General features: G+C 40.7%; 1 protein-coding gene across 9 annotated transcripts in view; it reads left to right on the top strand.

Moving 5' to 3' along the window:
• The window catches only part of SENP1 (SUMO specific peptidase 1), a 52,332-nt gene extending 37,870 nt beyond the window's left edge, over positions 1-14,462 (top strand). For all 9 annotated transcript variants that reach the window (XM_086399734.1, XM_086399743.1, XM_086399735.1 and 6 more), the window contains 5 exons: positions 8,555-8,758; positions 9,795-9,874; positions 10,693-10,777; positions 11,293-11,388; positions 12,351-14,462. In XM_086399734.1, coding sequence (XP_086255860.1) covers positions 8,555-8,758; positions 9,795-9,874; positions 10,693-10,777; positions 11,293-11,388; positions 12,351-12,413 — 528 coding nt within the window. In that variant the 3' untranslated portion in view covers positions 12,414-14,462. The remainder of the gene's footprint in view (positions 1-8,554; positions 8,759-9,794; positions 9,875-10,692; positions 10,778-11,292; positions 11,389-12,350) is intronic.
• Positions 14,463-16,969: the final 2,507 nt, after the last annotated feature.

The following is a 16,969-nucleotide window of genomic DNA, read 5'->3' on the forward strand; positions in this document are numbered from 1 at the left end:
CTCTCTTCAATCCTGTTCTCCTTCCCTCAAATAGATATTTTCATTAATAGCCTTTCTTTTATTTTTGTTTCTCATGTCAGTTTTATAGACTTCATTAAAATTTTCTCCCAAGAAAGGTGATTGACATTTTACAGACAAAGAATATAAGATCCTAGAAATGAAAGGGATCAGATTTAGCTTACAAGGAAAATAAAATCAAGAAGTCCTATATTTGAGATATGTACAAATAGCCATTAGGCTACTCTTTCTCAAGTCATTTTTCCAAAAGAAGAGTAGGCCACAGTGCCTGTTCTTGCAATAAGCTTTTCAAGGTATTTGTAAGAATGGATTTGTATATAAGTGAATAGCTAAATTCTATGCAAATTCAAAGGACTAATGAAAGGATTAACATTGTACCTCACTGTAAGAAAATGAAACTTCTCAAAATTGGAATGTGGGAACTGGCTGCCTTGCAAAGAGTTACAAAATGAGACTGGAAAGGTGAGAACATATAGATGGAGATTTCTGTACCAGGTCTGGTGATTAGTGATAGAAATATCTAATTAAGGGAAGGAAGACAGGGTTAAAGAGAGGAGGAATTAGTTGCAAAAGTAGATTGAAAGTCACAAATGTGTAATATCATGTATGAGACGAGTCGCCAGTCCAGGTTCAATGCACGATGCTGGATGCTTGGGGCTGGTGCACTGGGACGGCCCAGAGGGAGGGTATGGGGAGGGAGGAGGGAGGAGGGTTCAGGATGGGGAGCACGGGTATACCTGTGGCGGATTCATTTCGATGTTGGGCAAAACTAATACAATATTGTAAAGTTTAAAAATAAAATAAAATTAAAAAAAAAGAAACAAAAGGAAGTATTTTTAAGTAAATGTCAATTGAAATAGCAAATAGAAATTGTGTATTATTTCCTGAAGATAGAGTTGAATAACTTATGGAATCCAGCTCTAAGATTTCAGGTTAATGATCCTGAAGTGAGGACTACTTTAGGCTTTGTGTTTCTCTTTATGGCCTGCTAATTCTGCTCTTAGAGGGCCTAATAGTTGTTTTATAAAGCATCAGATAAATTTAGAAATACGTGAAAATTATTTAGGCATACAAATAAGTTTGACATCTTCTGGTCATGATAGAATAAAGTAGATCAGATTTATTCTCTCAAATAGAACAGTAGATAAAACACCTGAAGCAGCAATTTTCAGACACTGGATAACAGTGATTCCTGAGAGGACGGAAGTGAAAAGCATGAACCTGTGATTCCCACAGCTTCCTGGGGTGGTGTGCTAAAGGGAGAGAGTTGGTAAAAACCTGGCAGTGCCTGGCAGTCTTGCTGAGTAGAGGAGACACTGTTCATGGAGGCCAAAGTGCCTAAGGTTTGTGAGATAAATACTGGTGGGGAAGTTGCTGAACAAAGAGAAAGCTCCAGAGATGTGCAGAGGGCCCCCCTGGAATCTTTGGCTGAGTGCTGATCTGTACATATATGGCAAGAAACTACCAGTGGCTGTGGAAAGAACCACCAGGAAGAAGGAATCATCACAAGCCTGAGAGCTAACACAGGTGCCAAGAACAGTTTATGTCCCCACTAACGGGAGTAGAAGAGTTGTGGGACATTGAATAGCGAGTCCTCAAAAGGGCATTGCCTCAAGAGTGGGGCCAGAAAGGCAGGCCCTAGAGTAAAGGCTGCTCTGGACCCATGGTAACAAGCTTAAATACAAGTCTTTAAAGCTTGAAACTGATCTAAGTAACTGAAGTGTATCACAGAACAAAACCCAACAATATTTAAAGGAATACAACAAATTCTGGTAACAACAGAATCCAACAACATTGAAATTTACAAAGTCTAGCATCTAATTAAAAATTCCCAGGCATGAAATAGAAGAAAACTATAACAAAGGGAAAAAAACAATCACTACAGAAATACCCAGAAAAGAAAAATATGTTAAAATTAGCCAACAAAGATATTAAAACAGATACCATAAATAATATTCCACATGTTCAGGTAAGTAGAGGAAAGTGGACATTATGAGGAGAAAAATTGAGAATATAAAAAAAGATCCAAATTGAATTTCTAGAGATGAAAAATTTAGTATCTGATATTAAAAATACATGAAATGAGATTAACAGTTTAGATACTGTGGAAGGAAAAATTAGTAACCTTGAAAATAGAGCAGTATGAATCATCCAAGTGAAATAGAAAAAAAGGCTGAAAAAAGATGACTGGAGCTTAGTGAGCTCAGGGACAATATCAAGTCTAAGCATGTAATTGAAGTCCCAGAAGGGAAGATGGGGTGTAAGTGGTATCAAAAAAATGTTTAAGGAAATAATGGTAGAAGATTTTCCAGATTTGGAAGCATACTGACAGATTCAAGAAATTCAGCATACCCCAAGAAAGAGAAATACCATACTGAAATGTATAGTAATCAAATTGCTAAAGACCACTGATAAAGAGAAAAATAATGAAAAAAGCAACCAGAAGACAGACATATTATATACAGAGGAACAGAGATCTGTCAGAAACCATGTAGGCCAGAGAACAGTGTAGCTACATCTTTAAAATACTGAAGGAAAAAGAAAATCGTCAACCTAAATTCTATACCAGCAAATATATCTTTGAAGAAATAAGGCTATACTTTTTTAGGCAAGCAAATGCTGAAGAATTCATCACCAACAGACTTCTTTAAGAAATATTAAAGGATATTTTAGGCAGAGGAAAAATTTCAGTTGACAGTTTCAGTCTACACAAGGAATGAAGAGCAGTGGAAACACTCTCATCCTTTATTATCTCTGGAAGACAAGAGACTAGTCAAATAAAACAACAATGTAGGGTTTATAACATGTTAAAGTAAAATATATGATAATCATAACACAAAAGGGGGAAACGAAAGTATGTACTTGTGTAAGATTCCTGCACAAGGTATGAAGTTGTATGATGTTTTATGAAGATGGACTACAGTAAGTCACAGACGTAAATCCTAGAGCAACCAGTAAAAACAGAGGTATTTTAAGAAGCTGGTAATGGAGATAAGATGCAATTAAAAGATATTCAATCCAAAGGAAGGCAAAGAAAGGATACAAAGAACAGGTGAGACACAGAAAAAAGAAAAGAACATGACGGTAGATTTAAAACCAGCCATGTCAGTATTCTGGTTGCTCAGTGGTAAAGAATCTGCCTGTCAGTGCAGGAGACTCAAGTTCAATCCCTGGGTCTGGAACATCCCCTGAAGGAGGGCATAGCAACCCACTCTGGTATTCTTGCCTAGGAAACCCCATGGATAGAGGAGCCTGGTGGGCTGCAGTCCATGGGGTCACAAAGAGTTGGACGTGACTTAGTGACTAAACAACAACAATCTCAATACATTAAATGTAAATGACCAAACTCAGCATACCCAGTAGAAATATAATGTGAGCCATATATGTAATTTAAAGTTTTCTAATAGTTACATTTTAAAAAAGGAAAAGAAACAAGTAAAACTAATTTTTATAATATATTTTATTTAACCCAATAAATCTAAAATATGTTTATTTTGGCATGTAATACATATTAAAATATTATTAATGGTATATTTTGCCTTCTCTAAAATATACGTATTTTACACTTAGAACACATTTACACTTACAACACAATTTGAATTAGTCAAATTTCAAGTGCTCAAGAGTTATATCTGGCTAATGGCTACCGTACTGGACAGTATAAGCATCCAGTTAAAAGGCAGAAATTACAGATTAGATTTAAAAATATGACATTTAAAAAACATTTTAAATGTGAAGACACATACAGGTTAAAAGTAAAAGGGTGGAGAAAACATACCATATAAATAGTAAACAAAGGAAAGGTGAAGTAACTATATTAATATCACACTGGTAGATTTCAGAGCAAGGAATATTACCAGTGATAGACATTTCATAATGGTAAAGGGGGAAATTCATCAAAAGGAGTAACAACGTAAGTATGTATGCACCTAATAACAGAACTTCAAAATACACAAACTAAAAACTGAAAAAACTGGAAGGGGAAATAGACAAATTCATACGTAAGTATGAATGTTGAGGATTTCAGCACCTCTGTCTCAATTATTAATTGCTTCTAAGTGAAGTGAAAGTGAAGTCACTCAGTCGTGTCCGACTCTTTGCAACCCCATGGACTGTGGCCTACCAGGCTTCTCTGTCCTTGGGATTTTCCAGACAAGAGTGCTAGAGCGGATTGCCATTTCCTTCTCCAGGGAATCTTCCTGACCCAGGAATCGAACCCGGGTCTCCCGCATTGCAGGCAAATGCTTTACCGTCTGAGCCACCAGGGAAGCAGGGCCTTCAGCAGATGTTAAATCTAAGTGATGCTCAGTAAGAGAAGAAGCAGCCTATAAAACATTAAACTCGACTAGACAAACCTAGCACAGGAAATAGATTTTTCTTAGGGAAAAAAAACTGAATCAAAAGGTAAGAAAATGAGACAACATGAAATAAAGTAGTTTAGTGAATATGATGGTGTCTCCCATATGCTAATGATCAGAATGGAAGTTACAATGTAGTCTTTCTAACATGACTCATTGGACAGTTCCACATCATTATAGATTACCTCTTTAAAGTGTTTCTAATAGAACTAGTCCTTTTGATAAACTAGGGATTTATGTCAGGTCACAGGGAGAATAGTAATTACAGTTGTCATAACTCCATAAAAGTGGATGCTGCCTGTCTTTCTCTAAAACTTTTGCAGTAATTTTAATCGTTTGTTACTTTAATCTGCGTCTGAGAAAAGTCCTGGGCACAGTGAGGGATGCCGTAACTCAGAGCTTCCCTTAAGTCTGCTATCGTGGTTTCTATAGTATTATTAGGTTTAGGTCTTAGGAGTGAGTGACCTTCTGATTTATAACATTCAGAGGTTGTTGCTTAGTCTTTTGGGTTTTGTGGTTGACAAGGATAAGTCTAATTTAAAAATAAGAATGAGGAGGTAGAGGGGAAAGTCTGGAGGGATAGAGTAGGAAAACAGCTTTTTCTTTTCTAAAAGTTATCTTGATCTCTGCTTCAGAACACTGTCATGCTCAGGACTTTTAGAACACTTTTTTCCAAAGTCTGTTCTAAGGCTTCAGTGTGTGAAATTGGGAAGGGTTAAAAGTTAGACTTTACTGTTAGTGATGCATTTTACTTCTAAATGCATGAGAAAATAGTTTGGCTGGTTTACTGCTTGAGAAGGAAGATACAAATAGCAGTGGTCATTTGTGTCATTGTGGTAACATACAGGCAAGGGATTGAGTACTGAGTTTGAAAACATTGTAGACTTTTCTTTTAAAGAAACACTCTTTTCAACTTAGCCTGGCAGCTCTTCACATAAAATCACAAAGGAACAAGACACCATAAACAATCATTCCACCCCCAAACAAGATTGCATAGACAAGTAGACTCTCACGGCGAAGGCTGTGAAGGAGGCAGGAAAGGCAGTACTTTAGGCACCAGGGACTGCAGCAGGCAGAGGCAGTGTGGGCCCCTGAAAGAGTGGCAAGTGCAAGACAAACAGTAGGTACAGACAGACAGACTTGTTACTCTTCATCCCCAATTCCAAAGGGAATTCAAGATCTTTTGGAGCTAAGAAGAGTCCCATGTACAGAAAGACTCTACCACAGGAGGGGAGGGACCCTTGCCGTCACAAAATATAAGCAGCTGCTCTGACCATCATTGCTTCTCTTTTATCTTTGACACTGTGATCCCTTTTCTCATTTCTTTTTCCTTCATCTTTAGCCCTCCTCTGTGAGATGATGTGTAAGATTCTTTTTGTTCTTCTAACTTCTAGCTTTTTTTTTTTTTTTTTTTTTTGGTGTGATTGTGTCTTGGCTGAACTATGGCAATTTTCCTTATTTGGACTGAGTAATAGCTGAAAAACTGAGGAGAGAAACTTGGATCTAAATTCTACTTCAGATGTCAGATTACACATCCTCAGCTAATAGGAGGGAACAGTGAGGCCACCAAGTCCCCTCCTCCTAGGATGCAGGGCAAATGAAAAAGAGCCCAGATCACTCCCTAGAGCTAAGTAATGAGCTGACTTTGGAGGAGGCCGTTTCCCTCACAGTGGAGAAACCTTGGTGGGAGGGAGAAGTAAAGCAGAGAAGAGGGGTTCTCAGTGTGGTGCCCTGATCACTAGGTCTCTGTTCCTGTTCAACTGGCTTGGTCTTTAACTTTATAGGTCCACTCTGTCAAAATAACAAAGTAACATAAGAAACCAAACAACTCAGGCTGTGTAAGCGCAGCTGAGCTTAATTGGTTTCTGGCACTCTTTCCCCCTGAAAAATAGGATAGTCGTATGTAGCATGACGCTCATTTATGTCACCCTTTTCACTTCAGGGTAATGATCCCAGATATACCCCTCTGATGGGCACCTGGGGGAGATATATCTCTGTGGCTTTCACGTGCTTGGTGCTGCTAAGTCGCTTCAGTCATGTCTGACTCTCTCTGACCCCATAGATGGCAGCCCACCAGGCTCCCCCGTCCCTGGGATTCTCCAGGCAAGAACACTGGAGTGTTGCCATTTCCTTCTCCAATGCATGAAAATGAAAAGTGAAAGTGAAGTTACTCAGTCGTGTCTGACTCTTAGCGACCCCCTGGACTGCAGCCTACCAGGCTCCTCTGTCCATGGGAATTTCCAAGCAAGAGTACTGGAGTGGGGTGCCATTGCCTTCTCCATTTCATGTGCTTGGCTGTCCTTATCTCTCTTGTTCCTTCCACCTCCATCTTAAGTCCTTATTGCCTGTTGCAATATTTAACTTGTCTGCCCCCATGGAGGGTTTGGCTTATAGTGATTGACAGGTTGTCTGCCTGTTTGCTTCACCCCTTGAATTGAAGGGTTTCGCCTCATGGCATGGGTAATAATGTCATGGGATAGAATACCAGAGGAATCAATCCCTTTTTGCTAATTTTCTCTCACCGGAGGATGTAGATTATAGCCAAGACATCTGTGCTTGCTGAGCAGGTAGATCCTCCTGCATTCCTGGCTGCCTTCACAAGCCTACAAGCATCCTTTAGCACCATTAACCTCAAGGATAGAGTGAGATTAAAAACCTGAATTGGAGAAACCTACAATCCTAATTGTGTCCTAATTCTTTATCATTGTTTTAATATGATAAATAGGTAACAGCTCTAGTTACCTATTGGGCATCACACTAGGGAGAGAATCAGCTGCCACCTGAGCCTATTGCTCTGTCTTCAATGCAGGAAGAACAGTGTCTTTCTTCGGTCCTGACTTTCCTTCCCACCACCCTCAGAGTGCTACTTCTTGGTGAATGTGGTTTCCCTGCAGCTGCCTAGGCATCCTCATCTGTAGGCCCTTTCTCCAGTCTAGACCATGCTCCAGTGTGTTCCTGGCTACATACCCAGTATGTAGTTGCCTTCTGTTGGGCAGTAGCTCACCGCTCTGGCATCTTAGTGTGTAAATATTTGTCAAAGGACGGGGGTGTTTTCCCATTCCCCAAAAAGCATTCTGAAAAATGTGCCTGTTTTCTTAGTCATATTTCCAAGCTTTGGATCAGTTAGCCCATTCATTCCTTGCAGTTGACGGACACTGGCCTGACCTCAGCTGGCCACATAAGTATGCAGTAACTTCCGGCACAGTAACTTTGAGGCTTTAATACCAAGGAGTCCTAGACCTAAAGGAACTGTGGACAATGTAGTCACTATTAGAGAACACATCGTTTCATTAACATATCTCCCATGTCAAGCGTTTTAATTTCTTTCACTCATACTTGATATTGAAGAAATAAGTGGAATCAACAAATATAAGGCAGCTAGCCTTATAGATTCTAGGAGAAAACTTGACTCTTCATGTTTGTGGTTTTACTTTCAGGTCTTACGTAATGTAGGTTATAGTATATCCATGTCTGCCTGGATAAAGGTGTTGTTGCCAAGCTACTACAAGTTTAGAGATGTTGTTCCAATATAGTTGATGGTTTATTCTGTCACTCAGTTCTACTTGAGACCAAAACAGTTTGCTTCTGCTAAGTAACTTGTTAGGCTGAAAATACAGTCTTAAGTCATGGGGCAGAGTTTTCTGTCTTTGTGCAAAATCAGGAGACCTACATAGAAGGATTGAACTACTAATCTTAGTTTTTATTAACACTAGACTCTGAGCTCAGAGTTTAAGTTGCTCGCACAGTCCCAGCAGACTAAAGGAACTGCTAATGTTTGCCTTGCTGAACTCCTGCTTGTAATGTATACCTGCACATACTCCTTCCTTTCCTTTTTTCTGACTCTGATCTTGTAGTACTTCTTCCTCCTCATTTTCCAGTTTTTTTAACCTAATCTTCAGCCTTCTACACGTCTGGCCAACATCTTCCCATATGTATCCTGAACCATATGTATGTGTATCAGCCTTTTATGTTTTCACTGTTTATAACCACGTTGGCCCCCTCTTTTCTAGTCAGAATTTGATATAGGGATATTAGGCTGTTGGGTGTTGAGGTCATAACTGAATTGATTAGGGAACTAGCCTATGCTGTGCAGTATAGCAACTGTGTTTCCTTCTTACAACACAACTGTTTTAAAAGGCTGGAGTATCTAATTTAATACATATACTTTCTTTCCACAGATCATCAATTTCTACATGAATATGCTGATGGAGCGAAGTAAAGAGAAGGGATTGCCAAGTGTACATGCATTTAATACCTTTTTTTTCACTAAGTTAAAAACGGCTGGTTATCAAGCAGTGAAACGTTGGACAAAGAAAGTGGATGTCTTTTCTGTTGACATTCTTTTGGTGCCTATTCACCTAGGAGTGCACTGGTGTCTTGCTGTGAGTGCCTCTTTTATTACTGATAAAATTCGAAAGAAGTCTATATAATAGAATACACAGAGAGCAATGAATACTAGTTCTACATAGATGATTGAAAGAGTAGCATTTAATTATCTAAAAATTGGATAGATTAGCAAACTCCCTGTCAAGAGTGGGAGATACTTTGAAAAAAGCTCTGAAATTTTCTTTTCTGGAAATACTTAAAAATGGAGTTATAGTCAAAGCAACCTAAAGGCAAGGAACACATGGGGAGAAAAAGTGATTTCTTAATGATGCTGCCAACTCTGATTCTGTGACCATTATTTTCTGCCTAATCATGATTTGCCTTGCATACTTGATAATTTATTATGGCTTCTCTGGTAGCTCAGACAGTAAGGAATCTGCCTGTAATGCGGGAGACCCAGGTTTGATCCCTGGGTGAGGAAGATCCCCTAGAGAAGGGAATGGCTACACACTCCAGTATTCTTGCCTGGAGAATTCCATGGACAGCAGAGCCTGGCAGGCTACAGTCTGTGGGGCTGCAAAGAGTCAGACATGACTGAGCAACTAACGCAAACATGACTCTGAGAACATGGATACATTAGCTTAATATATTAATAAAAGTATACAAGTTAAAGCCTGTCTTGAATTATATTTGAAAAGTATTAAGTCAAAAGGAAATTCTCCAAGAAACAAAACCTAGAATCTTTTACCATCTTTCTGAAAATGTGTGGAAATGATCTCACTTAGTTTACATTCTCTGAAGAGCACGTCGTGTCTTCACTGTTGCCTCCATTGCAAATGGAGACCCTGAAAACTAGAAAAAGGTTTCAGGGCAATTACTGGGCCACTTAGTCAGTCAGCCCCCAGCATAGTTCTGAGTAAATAATCACCCTGTTCTTCTTTCCTCTGCAGATGAAGCATGGTATAATGCTAAGTATCCATCAAACTTGTCATGATTTCATAGGAAATCTGGCAGAAGGTTCCAAGTTCCAGGGAAGGGAAAAGCTGAGATTTTCTTCAGTTCATAAACACAGAGAATTTTTTTTATTCCCAGGTTGTGGACTTTAGAAAGAAGAATATTACCTATTATGACTCTATGGGTGGGATAAACAATGAAGCCTGCAGAATCCTCATGTAAGTAGGGAGTTGAAGACGAAGAGTTTGGTGTTGGATATATGTTTTTCTAGCTGTTGAACTCAATTCTCTGATACCTTCAATGGAGTGGTTAATAAAGGAAATGTTCATATTGATTAAGATGGATATTTTCCATCTAAGTAAAGTTTAATAATAATATAATAATACCAAAAATACATCCTGATGGGCATAATTACTGTCCCAGTGCATGAAAATAAAGAGTGGATATAGACATATAGATACAGAAACTACTTAGAAGTCATCTATCCCAACCTCCTAATTTTTCAGATAAAGGAACCAAGACCCACAGAGATAACTTTGATTTGCTCAGGTCCTACTAGTTAATGGCTCAGCTGGGAACCAGAATGCAAATCTGGTTTACATTCTACCTGTTTCTCTTTCTAAAACGTCTGTGGCCAGGAGAGGGTGGGTTCTATGAGGTGGATTAATTGATTTGGATTGAATTTTTATACAAAAGAATCAAGACTATAAATAAATATATACCTCAGCATTGCTAGAGAAACATTTTCCTTCCATTAGATTGAATTCTAAAGGACCATATAAACCAAGGAAAAGATCAAAACTCGTTCCTCAGTGGGGACAGTAGGAAGAAGGACCCTGGGTATTGAAGGCAGAGGTCTTGCTTCTCTGGAGCTGACAGAGTGGGCATGAATTGTGGGAGTTCTAAAGATTCCTTGTCCAGCAATATATACTGTTTTCCTTAGACATGGCAGAAGAAAATTCTTCCTGAGGATTGTCAGCCCCATTTTTGCAGTGGCAGCTCCCCAAGCTCATCTCATTCTCTCCCAATACCTTAGGCAATATCTGAAGCAAGAAAGCATTGACAAGAAAAGAAAAGAGTTTGACGCCAATGGCTGGCAGCTCTTCAGCAAGAAAAGCCAGGTACGTTTCATCTTGGTGAGATGGAAATCCTGAGATTAGAGTATTGGTTAGAAAAGGAGTATACTGCTTGGGCCCTGGCATCCTTCTAAGTGTCTGGCCTGACCTCAGCCAGGGAAGATAGAGTAGAGTAAGCTATCTGTGGGAAAATCAATAATACATTTCTTATGAAGAACTAGGTTTTCTAAATGCCCAGCTATTTTGCTAAACTTTCATCTATGGGAGAAAATGTTTGCAGACTGGTTGGCCCTTGTGGGAGGGACCAGCTTTTACACCCTTGGGTATCATAGAAATCTCAGATAGTCTCCTGTGTGATAAACATGAAGTACACAGGCTGGACTGAGATGCTGAATTTTTTGCTCTCTGAGCCTATGTTGTTCTGAGTGGGGGATCAGGACCATCTCTTTAGAATTCAGGGAAACCTGGAAAATTTATATCCTTTGGTTCTTATTTATAATTGAATAAGAAGGAAGGAAGCTTGGAAAGATGTCACCTTTTTGTTATTTTTTGCCTTTTAGGAAATTCCACAGCAGATGAATGGAAGCGACTGTGGCATGTTTGCCTGCAAATATGCTGACTGTATTACCAAAGACAGACCAATCAACTTCACACAGGTACGCCAAGCCTTCGGGAGGGGGCTCTGTGACCACCCTGTGTCCGGGCTGCCTGATAGATGTTGTTCTCTCCATTTGCTCCACTTAGGGGGCTCTGCTTCATTCTGTGGCTCATAACCCGGGGTGGTTGCTACCTGTGCTACGCCGTAGGAAAAGGAAGGATAATGATAGGCCACATCCTGGGTCACGATACATCATATATTGTAGTTAAGGAATCCCGGCCAATAGGAGAGCCTTCTCTGCTCATATATGCCGCCTACCCAAAATCCTGTAAGAAGCAGAAAACTGGGACCAGAGCAGGTTTCCTCAGTTTCCCTTTTTTTGGTAGCAATGAAGTTTTGGAACAGGCCACACCTTGATCTAGTGTAGTTTGTTATGCTGCCCTCTTCCCCTCGCTTTATGCAGCTGATCAGTCTTCCTTAGAGTTTGTGATCGTTAATTTCTGTCCACGTGGTCCTTTGGAAACCAAAGTGAATTGAGGCTAGAGATTATAGTTTATTTGGTGTCCTCCACTTAATCCTTTGCTTCTGTTTAAAGTAATGACTTTATACTAGATTTTCCACTGCAGCCCTTGGGTTGAGCTGACTCTTGAAGTTCATTTAATTTGGGGGCAAAATGAGTTTTGATCTTCAAGCCTCGGATCTCATATCCTCTTAAAAGTTCAACACAGAGGACTTTTTTAGACACCATTCTTAAAATTCTTGGAGACATTTGAGGATAGCCTGGGGATTCCTGGTGATGCCTAATTAAACTCCTAGGTTTACAACAATGAAAAGTAGCAATAGCAATAGTAATCGGAAAAAGCATTAGGAAAAAAAAAAAAATCACACGTAACGAAGAATGAGCAATTTGAAAGACCAAAAATGCAGCTGAGACTATTTTAGGTGAAAACCTCAAGAAGGAAAGGAATGTTAGGTCTGCATGCAAGAAATGAAAATAAAGGTATCTCTGTGTCCCTACAGCAACACATGCCCTACTTCCGGAAGCGGATGGTCTGGGAAATCCTCCACCGAAAGCTCTTGTGAAGACCATCTCAGTTAGCAGACATGGACTTGTTGGGGACCAGCTCTTTGTTGTCTACAGCCAGAGACCTTGGAGACAGCTGCTCCCAACCCTCTCTTCTTGTAAAGTCCTTGATCCTGGACCAGGCCCTGGAGAGATGCACTCACAAGCACATCTGCCTTTCCTTTTGTATCTCAGATACTATTTTTGCAAAGAAACTTTGGTGCTGTGAAAGGGGTGAGGGACATCCCTAATCTGAAGAGAGAGACTGCTTTTTACTTCTTCAGTTCTGCCATCTTGTTTTCAAAGGGCTCCAGCCTCACTCAGTCTCTTAATTAGGGGCCTGAGAGAAGCTTGGAAGGACTCTTGGTTTCATATAAACTCTTGTTGTTAGGCCTTACTAAGAGGTAGGAATGGATGTGGGTAAAAACGTAGGGATGAAAACCACCAGCATATACACGCACACGTACATACACACAGGATTTTCAAAATGTGTCACCAGGATAGTGACTGTAAACTGGACTTTGGGGCACCTGCATAAGGCTGTCCTCCAGGACTTGCCCTTTTTACATGCCCCTTGTGAAGTCCATCTGCTTCTGTACAAGGCTGTTTTATCTGTAGCTTCTTCCCTCCTGAGGCACCACATGTGAGCCCTGGGTGGACCCCAAAGTCCCAGGCAGTCCTTTCCTTAAAAGCAGTGGTTTGCATGTGCTCACAACACATGATATGGGGAAGACCCACCCAGGGAGTGGTTTAGTGGAGTAACAAAGGCGCCACTTTTACTGCTACCTACTTCTGACCAAGAAGAAGAAGGACCTCAGTCTTTAGCATAAAATTCCATCTTTGGATGAATGCAGGTCTAGTTTGGTCTGTGGCTAGCTAGTTTAAATATGTTTCTAACCACAGAGAATTTAATATATATATATATTTCACAGGGATATGCTTTTTTTTTTTTTTTTAAGGCTGAATGTGTTCACCATTTTAGCCTGTAGATTTATTACCATTTTCCAAATTTAGCTCCAGCATACACAGATCCCAGCCCCTATGTGTAGGGTGTTTGTGGATTTCCTAAGAGTATTTTGAGGCCTGGATGAATTTTGGCTTGGGGTAGAGGTTACAGAGGAAGGCAAGATTTTCAAATGGAAAACGGGTGGAATTTGGACTGATCAACTTGAGATTGAAAAACTGCTATTCTTTTTGTTCCTTGTAGCATCTCCCCCACCTTTTGAGCGCTCCTCAGGCTAGATAGTGAAATGATCCAATGCCAGTGTCATTTTGTACCTAAGTTCCAAAATAGGAACATTTTATACTTTTTTCTGTATTGTAATAGGTAGTTTTGTATGAGATCTTTTCTTCTCTTCCCTTGTACCTCATCCTTTCCAACATTGTGCTTTCTCCCTGGGCTTATTTGAAAATTTTACTCTGTTTTATATCAAGCTTGTTTAGTACATTTTTCTATGTGTTACCACAGGTTACAATTTGAAAAGAAAACTATTTTTTTTAAATATTCCATTGTTAACTGAATGTTACTCTTTCCACTCCAGCAACTAGATGTCCTACCTTTTTCATACTGCCTGCCTTTGAGGGGAAGACCACCTTTTGTTTGTTTTCTTTTTTTTTTCTTTCTTCATTTTTTTTTCCTCCCTTTTTTTCCTTTTTTTTTTTTTTTTTTTTGGTGTTTTCTGTAGGTAATAAATAGCTTTCTACATATGAGTTGCTGGGACTTTTCACATTCTCTCAGAAAGCTATGGCATGCAGGCTCATTGTGGGACTCCTGTACATTGATTCTTGGTACTTAATGTATTGAAGTGACAACTTGAAAGGTGGCAATATGGTATAGATTTTGGACCATGAATCAAAAGACCTGAGTTTTTCAGGCACATTTGCTATTGTCTGGGGAACTCAGAACAAGATAGTTCTCTGTATTTATTGTTTGTCCATTTAGATAACATCTGTCTTACCTTCTCACAGACTTTTTGTACAGACCAAAGCAACAAATATTTATTGCCATGTATAGCAGAAAATGAAACATGCAACAAAAGCACTTTGAAAAATATATAAGGAATTGTTAAGCCTGTCTGAATTTGGCCCCGCTTTCTGACCAATATAGTTTTATACAAGGTGAAGTTAGTGATCCTGAGACCACCCCATGAGTGGGCCAGGCTGAGACACAGACTGGGGTCCAGAGTGGGAACCAGTAGTGGGGGCCATTCTTTCCAGAGAGCTGCCCAAGAAGAGCAGAACTAGCATCTGGAAACTTTCTTCTTCGTTTTAAGGGTGGGCCTTGATGACTGGGGTGGGAGGGTGGAGGAATGTGATGTTCCTGCCTTCCATGGCCAAGGGCATGTTATCAGCATCTTGTTTAACCTGCTTTAAACTAAAGCCTATCACTTTCCTTTTCTCCAGTCTTCCCCTCTCTCCTGTGCCCAGTGCTCATAATTACCTTGTTGTTTGTCATTATTCCCTTGCTGAGTCATGTTCAACTCTGCAACCCCATGGACTGCACAGGCTCCTCTGTCCAGCGGATTTCCCAGGCAAGAATACTGGAGTGGGTTGCCAATTTCCTCCTCCAGGGGATCTTCCCACCCAGGGATTGAACCTGTGTCTTCTGCATTGGCGGGCAGGTTCTTTACCACTGAGCCACCAGGGAAGCCCCATAATTACCTACCTCCTCTAAAAAAAGGAACAGTGATGGATGACAAGCTCTAGATGCCAGATACACAACCTTCAGTAGAAACAGTCTCACTGATCACTCCTGGACCCTTTATGGAGAAAGACCATTCCTGCGCATTTGAGAATGAATACATGGTTCAAGACTAGTTCCATCCCATTTGTCACCGGGCCCCCTGAGACCCACTGTTGCTTCCTGGAGCCCTGTTTAGGGTTGAATGCAAGAGTACTTTGTCATCTGACCTGGCAGCTGTGAAAATTAACTCCTCTGTATATATGAGGTGCTTCATCCTTCTCTATGGTGTCAACTTCTTTCTTGTTTAGCCCCTGTAATTGCCGTAGCATCTTCTACCCACTACCTCTAATAATATTAGCCCCAAAGTTCTGGGATAGAAACAGGAAACCTGGAAAAGCACTGCCAGCAACTATATTACATAGTCTGTCCATCAGCACCTGGTTTTATGTGGCCCATGAAAGGCTCCAGTGGGTAGTCAAGAGTGTTCACTTCAGAGCCCCAGTGTTTGTAATGTTTCAGCCTCTGGTCCTTCTCCCATGCCATCCCTCCAGCTCTTGAATGTCTTGACCCGGAGTAAGAGACAGCTGATACTTGGGCTTTGTCTTCTCCCTTGTTCCACCTGGATGGGCTAAGGTAGTGGGGGAGGAGAGGGTGGAATATGATGCTTTCATCCTGGGGGCTCACATACCCAAGAGCATCAAAAAAGGATGTGTAAGACTACTGGACCCTGTTGACAGACTACTGCTGAGCTGGCCAAGTGGCCATATTTCTCTGCCCAGGAAAAATCTCCATAGCTTCAAATTCATCCTAACATTTGGGAAGGGATGAGTAGGGCTCAGCCCAGTATCTTTCCTAACAGCCCAGGCCAATTTTGCCTTGCTGAATTCTAACAGTAGTCTTTTAAGAGCCCATAATTCCTATACCCAGCTGTGGAGGCAGGGAGAGATGTAACATGAGGTGAGTTGGGTCATGCTGGTCAACACTAAGAGAAGGGAGTGCTTAGACATCCATGTGAGAGAAATGTGAAACTAAGGGACTTTGAGCTGGAGGATAAGCCTTGAAATGTTTGTGCAGGCTGCTCCTCTGGCCTGTCATAGGTGGGGTAATTCCAACTGGGAGCGGTCGGACCGGATGTCCAGGGTCTTGTCAAGGTCTAAGATTCTTAAATGATATTGAGGCCCATAATGCCAAAGTCAAATTTAAGGCCAGTATTAGCACTGGCTTAATCTTAGAGGTAAGGCCCAGGTCAGTCCTCCCTAATGGAACAGTTTGTAGCTGCTGACTTTTCTCCATTCTAAACTGAGGGGTAACCATCAACCGCTTGACTTCTGGAGAGTCCGGTTCCATCCTCAGAACTTTGGTGCTGGGAAAGGAAAGCGTGTGGTGAGAGGTGCACAGGGAGTCCAGAGCACCCCTTACGAGTTTATACTCACTGTTTCCACACACTCAAAGCGCACACACCCAAAGCCTGCCTCCTTGAAACCTTCCCTGATCACTTTATCTTAAAATCTCTTACCTGGACAGCCACAGCCCTTAGAATCAGCAAACAGTAAAACTCCATGTGGCATGTGTATTGTAATCTGTCCTTTACATCAAATGACCTGAGAATGTGTAACTGTTGAAGGCAGGTGAATAATTTGATGCTTTTCCTTCAAGCCAGGAGTTCCAGTTGCTTCTCTGGCCTGCTAGGGAGGAGTAGGGGCAACTGACTAAACATTTACTTAGACAACATTGCAGAGTCAGGGAAGAAGGTCCATTCACAGAAGCCTGCAGTGAGGCTGTACCTCTTCTGTGCCCCAAACCTAATGCCTCACTCCACACTTAACAAAACCCACTTCCTCAGCAGTTCAGCATGTCCTTCAGGGTCTCAGTCTCTGCCAGGAAGCTAATCAA

The sequence above is a fragment of the Bos grunniens genome, chromosome 5, assembly GCF_055505025.1.
Source record: "Bos grunniens cultivar Pamir isolate PY7600 chromosome 5, Bosgru_T2T1.0, whole genome shotgun sequence".
In the NCBI taxonomy this organism is placed as follows: domain Eukaryota; kingdom Metazoa; phylum Chordata; class Mammalia; order Artiodactyla; family Bovidae; genus Bos; species Bos grunniens.